Raw genomic sequence first — 15,989 nt, 5'->3', positions numbered from 1 at the left:
ACATCTACCCATACTTTCCACACGGACCATCCCAGAGTTCCTAAGTAGCTGATAAACCTGCTCTTTCACCCATCTCATCGCGCGTGCTCGCTTTCCAGCAAAATCCTCTACTCTACCAGCGCACTCATTTGGCTAGGTTTACTCCCTAGTCCCTTCCGCTGTCCTCCCACTTCTTTGCTATCAGCTGCTGAAGAGCTCCTAATGATGCCAGCCCTCTACCTCCTGAGTATCGTCATACTCACTTAGTAGCTGACTCCCATCATCGACAACTCCACAAAGCACAAAGCAAGCAGCATTCGAGCATTGAAGCATACATAGGACTTCCCATCTGTGGTAGCTCCACCTTCTCGGCTCATCCTCGGAAGTACCCCTGTACTCCGTAGCTTTACCCCTTGTGCGTCCTAACTAGATGCTCTCACTCATCACATACACACAAAAGCATAACGCACATATAACAGCAAACCCTAGACTAAGGCATCACAAATCAGGCCACTCTAGTCCTAAGATATGAAATACCTAGTCTGTCTCTAGCATGCAATAATGTCTCATAAAGTGCATAATAGATATTTCATAATACAAAAGTAAGAGTATTTTGGGAAATCACCGTTTGGCTCTGGCTGATTGTACACACTGCTCTTTCTTGCTTTCTCTTTGAACTCTTATTCACTTTTAGAAAACCATTTATTTGGAAAACTTTTTCTTACTTCCTCAGTTTGAGTCCAGATTTACCCGTAGGCGCGTCCGAATCCCTCAAACCAAGGCTCTGATACCAATTTGTAACACCGTGATTTCCAAAAACAAAATTTTCATTTAAGTAATCAATTTAAAATTAAAAACACTTGTTTAAAATCTTATTCACATTCGAATTACAAAACATAGTTTCATTTTCTTTATAATAGAAGACCAGGATCCTCCAAAAACACAACTCTTTCTTCGATGTGTACAATCGAACCGTTGCCATCCCGCGTTACTGTAAGAACTTGAAACAACATAACATAAACAACGTAAGCACGAAGCTTAGTGAGTTCCCCAATATACCTTACGCACATACGCCTTCCGGCCCGGACCTTTCGGTCCACATAACATTGCCTTCCGGCCCGGACCTTTCGGTCCACATAACATTGCCTTCCGGCCCGTAATATATATCGCCTTCCGGCCCATACACATATATAACACATAATACAAATACTCTAACACATAAAGCACATATATCATATATCATACCTGACCTTTCTGTCACATAATACCTTGCCTTCCGGCCCATATATAAGCATGTATATCACGCGTAGCAGCTAACTTTCCATTTATAGCATATAAACATAACACATAACATACTTGACCTTCCGGTCACACAATCAAACCCTTCCGGGTGAGGTATAGTGAGAAGACTCACCTCGCGGACACTGGAAGATAGCAACTCCTAAAATCCCTTGCACTTGATCCTCCGAGCTACAAGCTCCCTGTAACATCATATATCCCTTTTTAATACTTCTATCTTCCACGTTAACTGACCCTAAGAAAATCACACCAGTCAACTCTGGTCAACAGTCAATTGTCAGCTCGACTGGACTCGGCGAGTTCCCTGGCGACTCGGCGAGTCTGGTCGTCCTTCAATCCTCTAAGATTCCCCTTCTACTCGTCGAGTATCCTCTTTGACTCGACGAGTCACTCCTGGAAGAATCGCGGGGCCACCCCGACTCCACTCGCCGAGTCTGAAGAACAACTCGGCGAGTCCCAGTGAATCTTCAAGCTACTCGCCGAGTCTGATCATCCGACTCGGCGAGTCCACGCCATGCAGTCGATCAAACTGCTTCCTGAGATACATATTTTCCCGAATATACAAACATAGAACCTTCTGGACCTCTAAGGGGTACTAATACAGGGTTATAAACGTTGGATAATAACACAACAATCCATCTAAACCCAAATGGGTTTCATAAACCCTAAATTCGTGTACACATCAAAATAACAGGAATGATCCGAAACATAACCTGAAAACGTACTCTCTGTGTCCCCAAACCTCAGAACTCGACCCCCTTGCTCTTCCTTTGGCCACAATCCTTCCTCTTCTTGCACCACAATTCCTTCAAAGTCAATAATGGCCTTCAAGTTTGCTCTAGATGCCACAGTCGTTTAGGGTTCTCCACAATCGGCCGAAAGACGTGAAATGACGACATAACAACCCTTATATACGACCCAATACGAAATGGCTAGGGTTTCCGCTGAACAGCGTCGACTCGCCGAGTCCATACCTGGACTCGTCGAGTCCAGTCGCGAATCCGCGACCAAATCTGCGACCCTACTCGGCGAGTCTTGCTCCAACTCGCCGAGTCTCCCCTTTAAAACACCCCAAAATGCAATTTAACAATACTTGAGATTTTGGGCTGTTACAACTTTCATGCATTCCAACCCTTCACCATTCCAGATCTGAGGTAGCAACCTCAGATCTAACCTCTAAACTCCAATACATTTAAAAGATATGATCTCTAGCACCCCCAAAATGATGAATCTAGATAATAACAGCCCAAGAACGAGATATTACCTCAACAAAACGCCCCAACTGCAATGAAACTCGAATCCAAGCAAAGTCCCTTGCTCTAAGTCTCTTCTCCTTCAAGCTTTCTTCAACAACCACTTCTCCAAGCTCCAACTAACTCAACAATGGGGTTTACTCGCAAAATCAGGGCTTCTGGAACTCAAGGGATGATAAGGAGGCTGGGAAAGGAAGTATAACGTTCTTTATATAGGGCTCAACCTCCGGATTTAGGGTTTTCCTCGCACAGACCCTACTCGCTGAGTCACCTTGGCCGACTCGCCGAGTTGGTCACTTACTCATCGACTCGGATCCCGCTCGGACTCGCCGAGTTCCTCCTTGGACTCGCCGAGTCCCCCTTAAATTTAGGGTTTCATTTACTTTCTTGGCTTTCAAAACTATGGGTGTTACAGTTCACACCGGATGTACATTGATTACCGGGAGTTGAACAAGTTGATGGTCAAGAACTGATATCCACTTCCGAGGATTGATGATCTATTCAATCAGCTGCAGGGGGCATCTTGGTTTTCCAAGATTAATTTGAGATCCGGATATCACCAGATGAGAGTGTGCGAGGAGGATATTCAGAAGACGGCCTTTAGAACTCGTTATAGGCATTACGAGTTCGTAGTGATGCCTTACAGACTCACCAACGCACTGACGACAATCATGGATCTCATGAACAGGGTGTGTAGGCCTATGTCGGACCGGTCGGCGATCGTGTTCATTGATGGTATCTTAGTGTATTCGAGATCTAGGGAACAGCATGATGAGCATCTGCGAGAGGTTCTTGGGGTTTTGAGGTCGGAGAGACTGTATGCCAAATTCTCCAAGTGTGATTTATGGTTACGAGAGGTCCAGTTTCTAGGACATCTCGTTCACCAGAATGAGATATTGGTCGATCCAACCAAAATTAAGACGGTTATGCGATGTGAGGTGCCGAGATCCCCATCCGAAATCTGGAGTTTTCTGGGATTGGCCGGCTATTATCGGAGATTTATCAAGTATTTCTCCAAGATTGTGGTTCCTCTCACCAAGTTGACCCGGAAGGGCGTTACTTTTGTTTGGGGGCCTGAGCAGCAGGCATCTTTCGAGACCCTTCGCCAGAGATTGTGCGAAGCTCCGATGTTAGCCCTTCCGGAGGGAGTGGAGGACTTTGTAGTCTATTGTGATGCGTCTATCTCAGGTATAGGTGCAGTGTTGATGTAGAGGGGTCACGTGATTGCATATGCGTCGAGGCAGCTGAAGCCTCACGAGACGAGGAATCCCGCACATGATTTGGAGTTAGGGGCGGTAGTGTTTGCCCTCAAGATTTGGCGCCACTATCTTTATGGTGTTAGGTGTACCATATACACAGAACACAAGAGCCTGAAGTATCTCATGGATCAGCCCAACCTAAATATGAGACGGAGGAGGTAGTTGGATGTGGTGAAAGATTATGACTGCGAGATCTTGTAACATCTGGGCAAGGCTAATATGGTAGCTGACGCCCTGAGCCGTAGAGCAGAGAGTGCTCCGATTCGAGATGTGTGCATGAGGATGATAGTGATGACTCTAGTCTTAGATATCATTCGAGAGGCCTAGGTGGAGGCCATGAGACCGGAGAACCATAAAAGGGAGCGGGTGATTGGGCAAGTGTCCGAGTTTTTGTCAGATAGTCGAGGGCTTATGACTTTCCGAGGGCGGATTTGGGTGCCCTACACTAGCGGAGCTCGTCGTATTTTGACGGAGGAGGCGCACAGATCGAGACTCGATCCATCCAGGAGTCACTAATATGTAATTGGACCTGAAGAGAGATTATTGGTGGCCCTGTATGAAGAGGGACGCAACTTTGGTAGTCGAGAGGTGCTTGACCTGTCGTCAGGTTAAGGCCGAGCACCAACGTCCTTATGGTCCATTGCAGCCTCTAGAGATTCCCTAGTGGAAGTGGAAACAGATTTCCATGGACTTTATCACCAAGTTGTCGAGGACTGCGCATGGAGTTGACGCGATTTGGGTAGTTGTGGATCGGCTGACGAAGAGTGCTCACTTCCTCGCCATCAGTGAGGGTTCTTCTGCAAAGAGATTGGCCGAGATTTTTGTGAGGGAGGTGGTAGCTCGGCATGGAGTGCCGACCTCGATAGTGTCCGATCGAGACATGTGTTTTACTTCCAGATTCTGGAAGAAATTTCATGAGGAATTAGGTACCCGGTTACAATTCAGTATTGCCTACCATCCACAGACAGACAGGCGGAGCGAGCGTTGTTTACAACCAAAAGTGAAAGTGGGTATAATCATCATTTGAACCATCCTCCCATCACGTTGTTTGCTCCTCTTTCAGTTTACCTACACAAAAATTAGAAAAAAAAAAGTAGAATTCTTTAATTAGAAAATTAGAATAGATGTAAAGAACTTGAAAAACAACACCAAAGAAACATCACTAAGGACAAACAAAGAATACGAGCTTGATAATCAATCCAAAGGAGCCAAACACGAAAACAACAACAAATTGAAAGCAATGAGGAAAGCTGATAACACGGCAAAAAACCACAGTAGGAGCAAAACTAGAGCACGAGGCAAAACCATCCATAAGGCAAAAAAAAGTCCAATAGCCGGGGTATAGATTATCCCAAAATGAAGAGCAAAATATTATAAACAATTCCATCTCAGAAGAAAATCATCGTAGAGAAACACATAAACAAAGGCCACATAAATAGAGCCAGGGGCATTGCTATCCATATGGGCAAAAAATCCATCAGCAAGAGTAAAGAGAAACCCAAATCTGAATATCATGAAAATTTAATCACTGAAGCACCCTCCAAACAAATAGAGAAATAATATGACAACTTTTTGGTTTCTTGCTCGCCTATTTATGCTTCTGTGGTTCTAACTTCTTGAAAATTACTGTGCAGTGTGAAGCCATGTATTACGAGGAGACATCAAATATTATTGCTCATTGAAAGTTGAAGTGTCGTCTTGGAAAACCGGCATCGTCTTAAGAAGAAGAAAAATCCCTAATCCCTAACTACACGATGTTGGGCCTTTTTCCTTGTATTAGATTAATTAATAAAAATTATAAAAATTCCAAAAAATACTAAGGAAAAAGTTCAAACACAGAAGCTCAGAAACCTCAATCAAGATGCATCAACCATCTCAACCAACGTTACATTTGGTTATTTCTTGCATATAATATTTTATATCATCTATACTGATATACATATACACTAATCGTAATTTTGCGAGGGCCTCGAGATTTGGCGAGGCCCAGGGCGGTCGTCCAACTTACCCATGCTCTAGGGTTGGCTCTGATGATAAATGTTTTAAAATATTATTAATTTTAACAAATATAATACTTATTAACATTTCACTTATTAACATTTCACGTAGATATAAATAGATATAAAGATAAAAAAATATTTAATTTCTCATAAAACCATCATTTTGACTTTTATGATCATGCAATAACTGCACAACCATCATATCTTTATGGAATCGTAGAATTTACATGTGTGACGTCCATGACTTCTACCAACATTTCAAGTTATTTATGGTCCCTAAACTATAAACAACTTGTTATTTTATTCGTAACTTTCTAAATCTTAACAAAGGGAAATTGGAATAGACATTTTTTTATTCTCTTATGTTAGAGATTAAGTGAGCATAATAACAATAAATACAAACTTGGATAAATTTAATGATCGTGTTTATCAAATACTATTCGAAATTTGTAATTTGTCCCCTTTGCATGGGGTACACGAATTCAGAAGTGGGATAATAAAAAAATAAACCAATTCGAGTTACATGTCTAATTCAAATTGAAAACACAGAATACATTGCTTGATATGTTCTAGAGAGATAGATAAATTATGATGTATCGAGTATATGAATGTTCAACCTTTTTTGAACATCCACATCTGATTTATACTTAAGGAAAAAGTGGTTCAAATTGGTTAAACCAAAAATGATGCAAAAACATGGTAGTTATTGGACACAATCGATACCTACATCATCATAATGCCATCAATGGATTTTTGGTGGGAAAATTCATGGCTGGAGTCTCATCTGATATAAAAATCCGTTTAGGTTTGAGGGTGCTGCCCTTAGACACTGCAAAGGGGCTGCAACCCCTTGGAACCCTACATCCATGGGCGCTGCCCCCGGACATCCATACTCCCGAGTTCACATTTATCACACTAAGAGTACACTACATACCTCCAAGCTTGGTTAGTAAATAATGCTCCACCTATCTCATTGTTAATAATAATTAAATTAAAATATGTTGATAACACTAAAATCACCAACATTTTATTAGTTAATTCTTGTGATTTTATTAATTGATAAATATTGTTGTTTATTAGTTTGGTTGAAATTTTGAATTTTTTTTATGTTAGTAATTAATTGGTAGGAATTTTCATAACTATTTATGTTAATTAACAAAATTAATTTAGTTGGATTTATTTTTAAAATAATAAAAGGATTTTACTTCAGATTTAAAAATAAAATAAAATTTAATAATAAATAGAGAAGTTATAAATTTGTGTGTAATATATTTCAGGTTTGCTTAATGGTAAATCCTTCATGTTAAAAGAATTAAATAAAATAGATCAATTTTATTTTCTAATTCAAAATAATAAAATATTTTTATTATTAATCCAAATTAGCAACATGTGCACGGCACACACACACTCTAATAAATAATTTTTTTATCCACATGTTACACTCTCATTTATTTTGACACATGTCATTTTGTGGTTATTTTAACAAGAAATAAAACTTTAATAAATTTAATGAATCAAATCATATATATTACTAACTTTTATTTTTATTTTTGTTATCATTAAACTTTTAGTTTGATGGCTTTGAAATTCATGTGTATGTGATCACCTAAAATTTATCAAATAATATGTTGGAAATTATTTTCACCAACAATCTCATGAATTTTTATGTTCGTTGGGCTCATGTCTGTATTTAATATAAATTTATATTTTGTGATTATAAATTACTTTGTTTTTATTCATCTTAGTTGATTCTCGCAATAACAATTCAGTTAATAAAAGAAGTTACATTTTGAAATCATCTCTTTCTCTTTCAGTACATTTTGAAATCATTATCATATCAATTGATGGATAGCATACGAGTGGCTATTTAATTAGGTTGTTTTATCATGAAAAAATAATTTATTTGCCATAGTGACAGCGCTGTTGATGGTATACAAAGTGTGGTCTTCCACTTGAGTTATGACTTATGTGAATATTTTAATAGGTTTTCATCATTCATAATATCTAGTACTATTTAGCATAAAATCTTGAAGTATCAATACGACTATTAATGAGAGTAACTGAGAGAAGTTAAAATTATATAAAAAAAAGTTAAAAGTTAAAAAAAGTAAAAAATTCTTAAACTTTGATACCAAATAAACTACTCTTTATATCATGTCAATACTCAATAGGACCAAAAAATCTCACAGGTAATGATTTTCATCTTTCAAAACCAATTTTTTAGTTTATTGGTATGATATAAATGTAGTCTCAATTGACTGCACAATATTTTATTTTTATTTTTTAAAAATGTTGACTAACAAATAGGACACCGATTTTAGTCCAACCACTTGACTTATTCAATTTCACAATTGCCATTATACAAAACCTTTTTCTGCACATCTTCATGTATGCATTAATCCAAAAAAACCTAGTGGAACAAGATAAAACAATGATCGCCAAGATTTTCTTTTACATTACGCATCCATGTGTTTTTATAATCTTTTCACTTGTCTTGCTACACCTTGAGGCTACAACTACCAACCAAAATATAGCAGTGGGAGGAGAAGAAAATGATGCTAATGGTGCTATCAAAAAATGTTCTGATGAAGAGAGGCATACTCTTCTTAATTTCAAATCACACCTTCAAGACACCGATGGCTTTCTCTCTACATGGAGAGATGAAGAAGATGACTGCTGCAGATGGCGTGGAGTGACATGCAATACCCAAACGGGCCATGTCACAAGGCTTGAAGTTGGACCGAGTGGTCTTGTAGGTAAGATTAGCCATTCACTGCTGAACTTAACCTATTTGAATCATCTTGATCTTTCCCACAACTATCTTTATGGAACAATTCCCACGTTCATTGGTTCCATGACTCTACTACGTTACCTTAACCTCGCTGGCAATAATCTTAATGGAACCATTCCTAGATCGATTGGTTCATTGACCGAATTAAGTTTCCTTGACCTTTCATATCTCTCTCTTTATGGAACCATTCCTTTAGAGTTGGGAAACCTCACGAACTTACAAGTGCTTTCTCTTGGATTTGTTGGAAGGTGTAGAGTTGAAAACATAAAGTGGTTGTCTCATTTATCTGGTTTGCAAACACTTAATATGGATGGGATTTCATTAGATAAAGCAAACCATTGGGTAAATGTGATTTCGAGTTTCCGAAATCTATCATATTTAAGTTTAAGGGGATGTGAGCTCTCTAAGGTCATGTATCCATATTCTTCATTTGTTAACTCTTCTTCATCGATTGTTTTCCTTGATCTTGGAAACAACAGTCTCAACTCTTCCATGTATCATTGGTTGTTCTCATTAACTAGCAATAGCCTTTTTGAGCTTGATCTATCTTACAACATGTTAGATGGGATACCCAAATATCTTGGTAACCTCTCTAATTTGGAAGTTTTGAAACTCGAGAACAATTCTGCTGTGATAAAATTTCCTGATTTTCTCAAAAACTTGTCTGGATGCTCATCCCTTACATTAGCATGGCTATATGCTTCAAGAAGCCATTTTACAGGGTCACTATCTGATGATATCCAAAACTTTTCTTCCTTAGAATTTTTGTACCTATCTGAAAATCAATTAAACGGAACTATAAGTGAGAAATTGTGGGAACTACCCATGCTTGGAATCGTTGACGTCTCTTTCAATTATCTTAGAGGTGGTATCTCTGAAAAGATTGGAAATTCGAAGATTTTTGTTATAGATCTTTCAAGAAACTCACTCGATGGAGTTCCTTCCACAGATAACATTTCAAGCCTTTCTTATGTAGAGCATATTGATCTGAGCTCTTGCAAGTTAGGGCCTCGTTTCCCCAAATGGATTCAAACACTGAAAAATCTTACCAATCTTGATATTTCCAATACGGGAATTTCAGACACAATTCCTCTGGAGTTTTGGAACATGTGGCCTTCTCGATTACATCATTTGAATCTCTCTTCCAACAACATCAGTGGGAAAGTACCAGATTTATTATCAAGTTTTGATGATAATCCAGTGATAGATTTGAGTTCCAATAGATTTTATGGTCCAATACCGAATTTCCCTTCAACTTTGAAATCATTAAATCTTTCCAGAAATAAATTCTTTGGAGGAATCTCTTTTTTGTGCCAACTTGTCCATGGGTATTTGGAGTTTCTTGACCTATCTCACAACTTTCTAGCCGAACAACTTCCAGATTGTTTGTGGCACTTCAAAGAACTAAAAGTTCTTAATTTAGGATACAACAATTTGTTTGGAAGGCTTCCTACCTCCATTGAATCTTTGTTCAAACTTGAGGTGTTGTATTTATACAACAACGACTTCTCTGGAGAACTGCCTTTGTCTTTAAAGAATTGCACAAGTTTAACCTCGTTAAATTTGGGTGTCAACAAGTTTTCAGGTAATGTGCCTATTTGGATTGGGGAGAATTTATCGGGCTTGTATGTTCTCATCCTAAGATCAAACAACTTCTTTGGAACCATACCTTCACAATTATGTCAATTAGCATATCTTCAAGTTCTAGACATGTCAATGAATAATCTTCATGGAATCATCCCCTCATGTTTGGATAATCTCACAAGCATGGTTCAAGAAGGGTTCTCAGAGAAACAAAATATACAAAAATATTCAAGTACTAAGAACACAACAGGTGTTGTTAATCTTGCATACAATGGAAGGTATGTTGACAATGCAATGATTAAGTGGCAAGGAGACGAACGTGAATTTATCAATAACCTACGATTGTTGAAGAGCATTGACTTGTCAAGCAACAATTTAACAGGACAAATCCCATATGAACTGACCAATCTTTTTGAACTACTTGCTCTAAACCTATCACATAACGCTTTGTTTGGAGAGATCCCATGGAAAATTGGTCAGATGAAAAAACTTTTAACTTTGGATTTATCTAGAAACAATTTTTCAGGAGGGATACCAATAAGCATGTCTCAAGTGACTTTATTGAGTTATTTAGACGTGTCATTCAATAATTTGTCAGGGAGAATCCCATCTAGCACTCAACTTCAGTCTTTCGAACCTTCAAGATACAATGGAAACAAAGAATTATGTGGACCTCCCATTACAAAAATTTGCCCTGGAGATGAAGAATTGGAAGTACCACCTGTTATAGGTGAGAGTGAAGGTGGTGGGAATGGAATATCTGAACTTTGGAGATGGTTTTATATTGGTGGGGTCACTGGTTTTGCCACTGGATTCTGGATAGCATGTGGTGCTTTACTTGTCAACAATCGTGGAAGACATGCTTTCTTTCACTTTCTTGATAGCTTCAAAGATCAGGTTTATGTGAATGTAGTTGTGTTTGTTGTAAAATTACAAAGGGTTGTACGTGCGTAGTTGTCTATATCTAATTCTTCTTTTGATATCTTGTATTCTAGTATGTATTTTGTTTTGAACAAAACTATTACCTTGTATGAATTCTAGAATAGAGCACTAGAGCAGGCTATTTCGTCGCTATGGCAATACCAACAGATAGTGATGGAGTTTCTACAAGGACGTAGTTTAATAAATAGTGAATTTTTTTATAGCATAGCGACATAATAAGCTATGGATGTTCAATCGCAGAATTTCATATAGTAGAATGTAGATACATTAAACTGTCGATTTAGTCTGTCGCTAATTAGTTTTTGAATTTAGCCACGTCCTTTTCCATTTGTTGGTATTTTCTAGGGAAATTGCTAAATGGTATTTTCTAGGGAAATTGCTAAATATATTAATTACAAGAAACTAATTATAATAGTTAAACTTATAGGGATTTTTAGCATGGAATACACGACAAAAATGGGAATAACCAACAGATTACGTAGAAATGAGAATCGGTTTGTGACACAACCGATTTCTTGTAATATTGCCGTTATTTTCTAGAGATTTGCGATTGGTATCTATATATTCATATGTAGTTGCTATCGGTAGGAAATTGGTTGTTATCATGGAAATGGGCCTTTATTTAGCGACAGATCAATTGTTAAGTAAATCTGTCACGACCAAACTTCTTTCAAAAAAATGTACTACTCTCTCTAATCATGCATGTACTATTATTATTTCTTGCTCACTTATAGTCACATCTAGGGTTTATAGGGGAGGTGATCTTTGTAAATACGTGGATCCCAAGATAAACTCTCCAAAAGAGCCTTATAGAGAGAATGAGAACTCCAAAAGAGCCTTATAGAGAAAATGAGAACTCCAACATATATAACCACTTATAAGACTGTGTCGCACCAACGTGAGATATACTAACACTCCCTTCCAGAGTCGGAGGCTCGACAAGCAATGACGGAGCTAGCGGGGTGGCTTGCGGGTGTTTGGCCACCCCCAACATTTTTAAAATACCACCCCACATTACATTATATTATATAATATGCATAAAAGAAATAAAGCCCAATAGTCATATCTCTTAAGGAGTTAAAGTCTAGAGCCCTGACATCCAAGTTAATGGCGTCCATTATTCTAAACATTTGTTATTTTACCCACCTACCCCCAAGTTCCAATTAAAGATATTTTGGCTGCAAAGTAATTTTTAATTATATTATACATGTAAATTTTTTTTGTAATTTACACTAACTAATATTATTATTATTGAATAATCACACGGACAAATCATATGTAGGAAAAAAAAATAAGTAATTGATCTTCTTACAAACGAAAAAAAAAATTATTCCCGTTTGTGGTATTATTAAAGAATATGCTAATAATACAAGTCAACAACCTCAAATAAATAGTATTATGGAAGAGTTAATCAATATTGAACCTCGCTGAAAAAAAAAATTGAAGTGTTGAATTTAAGAGATAAAATAAAATTTTTTGATTATTGATTTCAGAGAACGACATTCAATCTTAAGAGTAGTGTTTAATATTTTATTCAATGTAAGCCTCCCTTATTCTAATATTTTTGCCAATGTAAGTAGTGTTTAATATTTTATTCAATGTAAGCCTCCCTTATTCTAATATTCTAGCTCCGCTCCTGTTGATGAGGATAGACAGGGATGTGTTGAGCCATGGGTGTAGGACGCTGACTCTAATACCATGTAATGATATGTGGAACCGAAGATTAACTCTGCAACAGAGCCCTTATGGAGAGAAGGGTGACTCTGCAACAGAACCCTTATGGATAGAAGGGTGATTCCAACATATATAACCATTTATAAGACCATATCGTACCGATGTGGGATACACTAACACTCTCCCTTAGAGTTAGAGGCTTAATGAGGATATACATAGATGTGCTAGGCCATGGGGGTGCAAGACACCATATCACGTAAATATACGTGGAGCCCAAGATTAACTCTCCAAAAGAGTCGTTATGGTGAAAAGGGGGACTCCAACATATATAGCCACTTATAAGACTGTGTCACACCGATGTGGGATACACTAACATTCTTGAGAGTTATCCAAACACAAAAGCAAAAGATAAGAGAGAACAAGAGTGATGTTTATGAGAGACCCATTTTGGGTCATGATGACCGACACAAGATGTGTAGTTAACTCCAATTACAATGTCTTGGTAGACATAGTTTCAAGTTTTGAAGATAGAGAAAGGATGGTATATTAAAAGTTTCTATTACGAATCAAAGTGAGAATTAACGCCATGGATGAGAGAAGGTTCAAACAAAATGAGGAATTCCTGAAGAAAGTAGACATATTGATCAAGGAAATAAAAGAGATCAGAAGTACAACATATAAATCAATTAAGGCGTACACCAGGGATATAGAGAAACTTGTTTAGAAATGTCATGATGCCTGCACGTTTGTCTTTAAGGAGCTAAATGATGAGGTAAAGTAGCAAAGGAAAGTGAATTGGATGTTGATACAGGTGTATTCCCAAGTAACTACCGAAGATACGAGGGTGTTATAGATCCCCTAATTTTTCCAAGCCATCCAAGACATATTTAATCACATGACCAACCATGTGTGATATTAAATTGGATAATACCAATAATAAAGGGAATTGTCAGATAACTTTTTTGTTAAACCTTGAAAGGGAAGGATAACATAGGAATGATAGAAAGGAAGGGTAGTTTTCTCTCTCATGGGAAGGATATAAAAAGAAGGTATTGATAGAAAAGGAAGGGTGGGATAAAAAAATGATTTCTCTCTCATAGGAAGGATATGTTTCTCTTTCCTAGATACATTTTCTTATTAATAAACAATTATATGGTATAGTTATTTAAAGAATCTTCGGTGTTGTGTGTTGTTTGTCAGATAAAACAAATGACTCATGTCTATATTGGTTACTATATTAGTAAATATAGTAGACTTTCAAGAATTAGGGGATCTTGTTAGATATGAGTAGTTTAGTTTTTATTATAAGATTAGTTGTCTCAAACAATAAGTTTGAGTGGTGTTCATCCATTTCTTATAACCAATTTTTAAGTTGTAACCGTTTAACTTTTATTCAGTAAAGATTAAGTCCTTGGAAATACTTTTCCTTATTCACTCTTCTGCTTCTATGCATTTTATTTGCACATTCTAAGAACGGTAATTTAACTTTAATATTGCATACAATTAGATCCTTATTTCCAACAAGTGGTATCAGAGCATGGTTATTGTATACCGAAGTACATGTCAAGGTTACTCATTGCAGATAAAGTTCAAGGTGTTAAAAAATTCGAAAAGAATGGTAGTGTTACACTACACTATCCAATGTTTACGGAGTTTAAATTACTCATTGTTGGTGAAAAAAATTCGAGTGAATTTTCAAGCACAAGGAGTGTGGAATGCAATTCAAGATAAAGATGTAGAAGAAGAGAAAGATCGAATGGCTCTAGCTGCTATCTATCAAGCAATTCCATAGGATGTGATACTTATGTTAGTTGAGAAGGACACGTCCAAAGAAGGATGGGAAACGCTTAAAGTGAGGCACATGGGAACCCATCGAGTAAAAGATGCTCAAGTACAAACAGTGAGAAGTGATTTCGTGGTTATCCAAATGAAAGACGATGAATCGGTGGATGATTTTTTTCATGATATTAAATACCATTGTAACCGGTATTTGGATACTTAAAAACCATGACTGTGCAAGAGTTTGTGGGTCGTTGAAAATCCATGAAGAAAGACTTTAAGGTTATGGAGAACAAGGATATGAACTTTCCTTGTTGCTTATACATGTCAAGTGGCAATCACGATTCAAGAAAACCGATGAGGGGAGCTCGTCAAACACCTCAAAGCATAGATGTAGTCATGGTAGTTGAGGCCAAGGAAGAGGTCGATGATAAGGGTGTGTTCGAGGATATGGAAGTGAATCCAATGCAAAACAAAATGGCCAGAAAAAGGATAAAAGCAAAGTAAAATGCGTTAAATGTGAGATGTTTGGTCTTTATGCATCGGAGCGCCCATAAAAAAATCGTCGTGAGGACGCGAACCTCACACAAGCCAATGAAGAGGCACCCATCTTGATGATGGCAATCTCACAAGAATATATAACCGGAAAGGTGTCGCTAAAAGAGAAGATTTGTGTTAATCTTCTTGCATCAGGGGATAGTCTAGTACAACGGTGCTAGTAACCAAATGACGGGAAACCGGTCAAAGTTCCATGAATTGGATGGAAACATTACGGGTTATGTGAGATTTGGCGATGATTCCACTGTTGCTATTTTAGGAAAAGGGTCAATTTTATTCGATTGTAAAAATAGCATCCAAAGACTTTTTAATGAAGCATATTAAGTCTTAAAAATAACATCATTAGTCTTAGACAAATGATGGAAGAAGGAAGTCAATTCATTATTGATGGGTCGGTTTTGACGTCATTTGATAGAAATAAAATTTTACTTTTGAGAATTCAAAGATCATCGAACCGGTTATACAAAACTCCATTGGGAATCAATAGACCCACATGCATTTTAGCCATGAAGGACGAACTGCCTTGGATATGACATTCTCGACTTGGGAATCAATAGACCCACATGCATTTTAGCCATGAAGGACGAACTCCTCATTCATCATGACAAAATGGAGTTGTAGAGAGACGAAATCATACTGTTATGGATATAGCAATAAGTCTACTTAAAGGAAAAAGATGTACCATGAGAATTATGGGGAGAAACCATTAGAAACTCGGTTTATCATCTCAACCGCTTACCTACACAATCCCTTTCCGGCATCACGGCGTGTGAAGCTTGGTTTGATAAAATAAATCAAACCTTGAACATTTGAAGGTTTTTGGTTGTGTTGTTTATGATGAGTTTTGAGCATTATAACAATCCTATGGTGT

At 37.5% G+C, this 15,989-nt stretch overlaps 1 protein-coding gene across 1 annotated transcript; it reads left to right on the top strand.

Moving 5' to 3' along the window:
- Positions 1 to 8,198: 8,198 nt before the first annotated feature.
- Positions 8,199 to 11,220, top strand: LOC111886289 (receptor-like protein EIX2). Its single transcript, XM_023882525.3, has one exon. It carries the CDS (start codon positions 8,222 to 8,224, stop codon positions 11,117 to 11,119), a length of 2,898 nt encoding a protein of 965 aa, XP_023738293.1. The 5' UTR covers positions 8,199 to 8,221; the 3' UTR covers positions 11,120 to 11,220.
- Positions 11,221 to 15,989: the final 4,769 nt, after the last annotated feature.

The sequence above is a fragment of the Lactuca sativa genome, chromosome 2 (genome assembly GCF_002870075.4).
Source record: "Lactuca sativa cultivar Salinas chromosome 2, Lsat_Salinas_v11, whole genome shotgun sequence".
NCBI classification, from domain to species: Eukaryota; Viridiplantae; Streptophyta; class Magnoliopsida; order Asterales; family Asteraceae; genus Lactuca; species Lactuca sativa.
The sequence above is the reverse complement of the archived record's forward strand: the minus strand, read 5'-3'. Positions and strand labels throughout refer to the sequence as shown.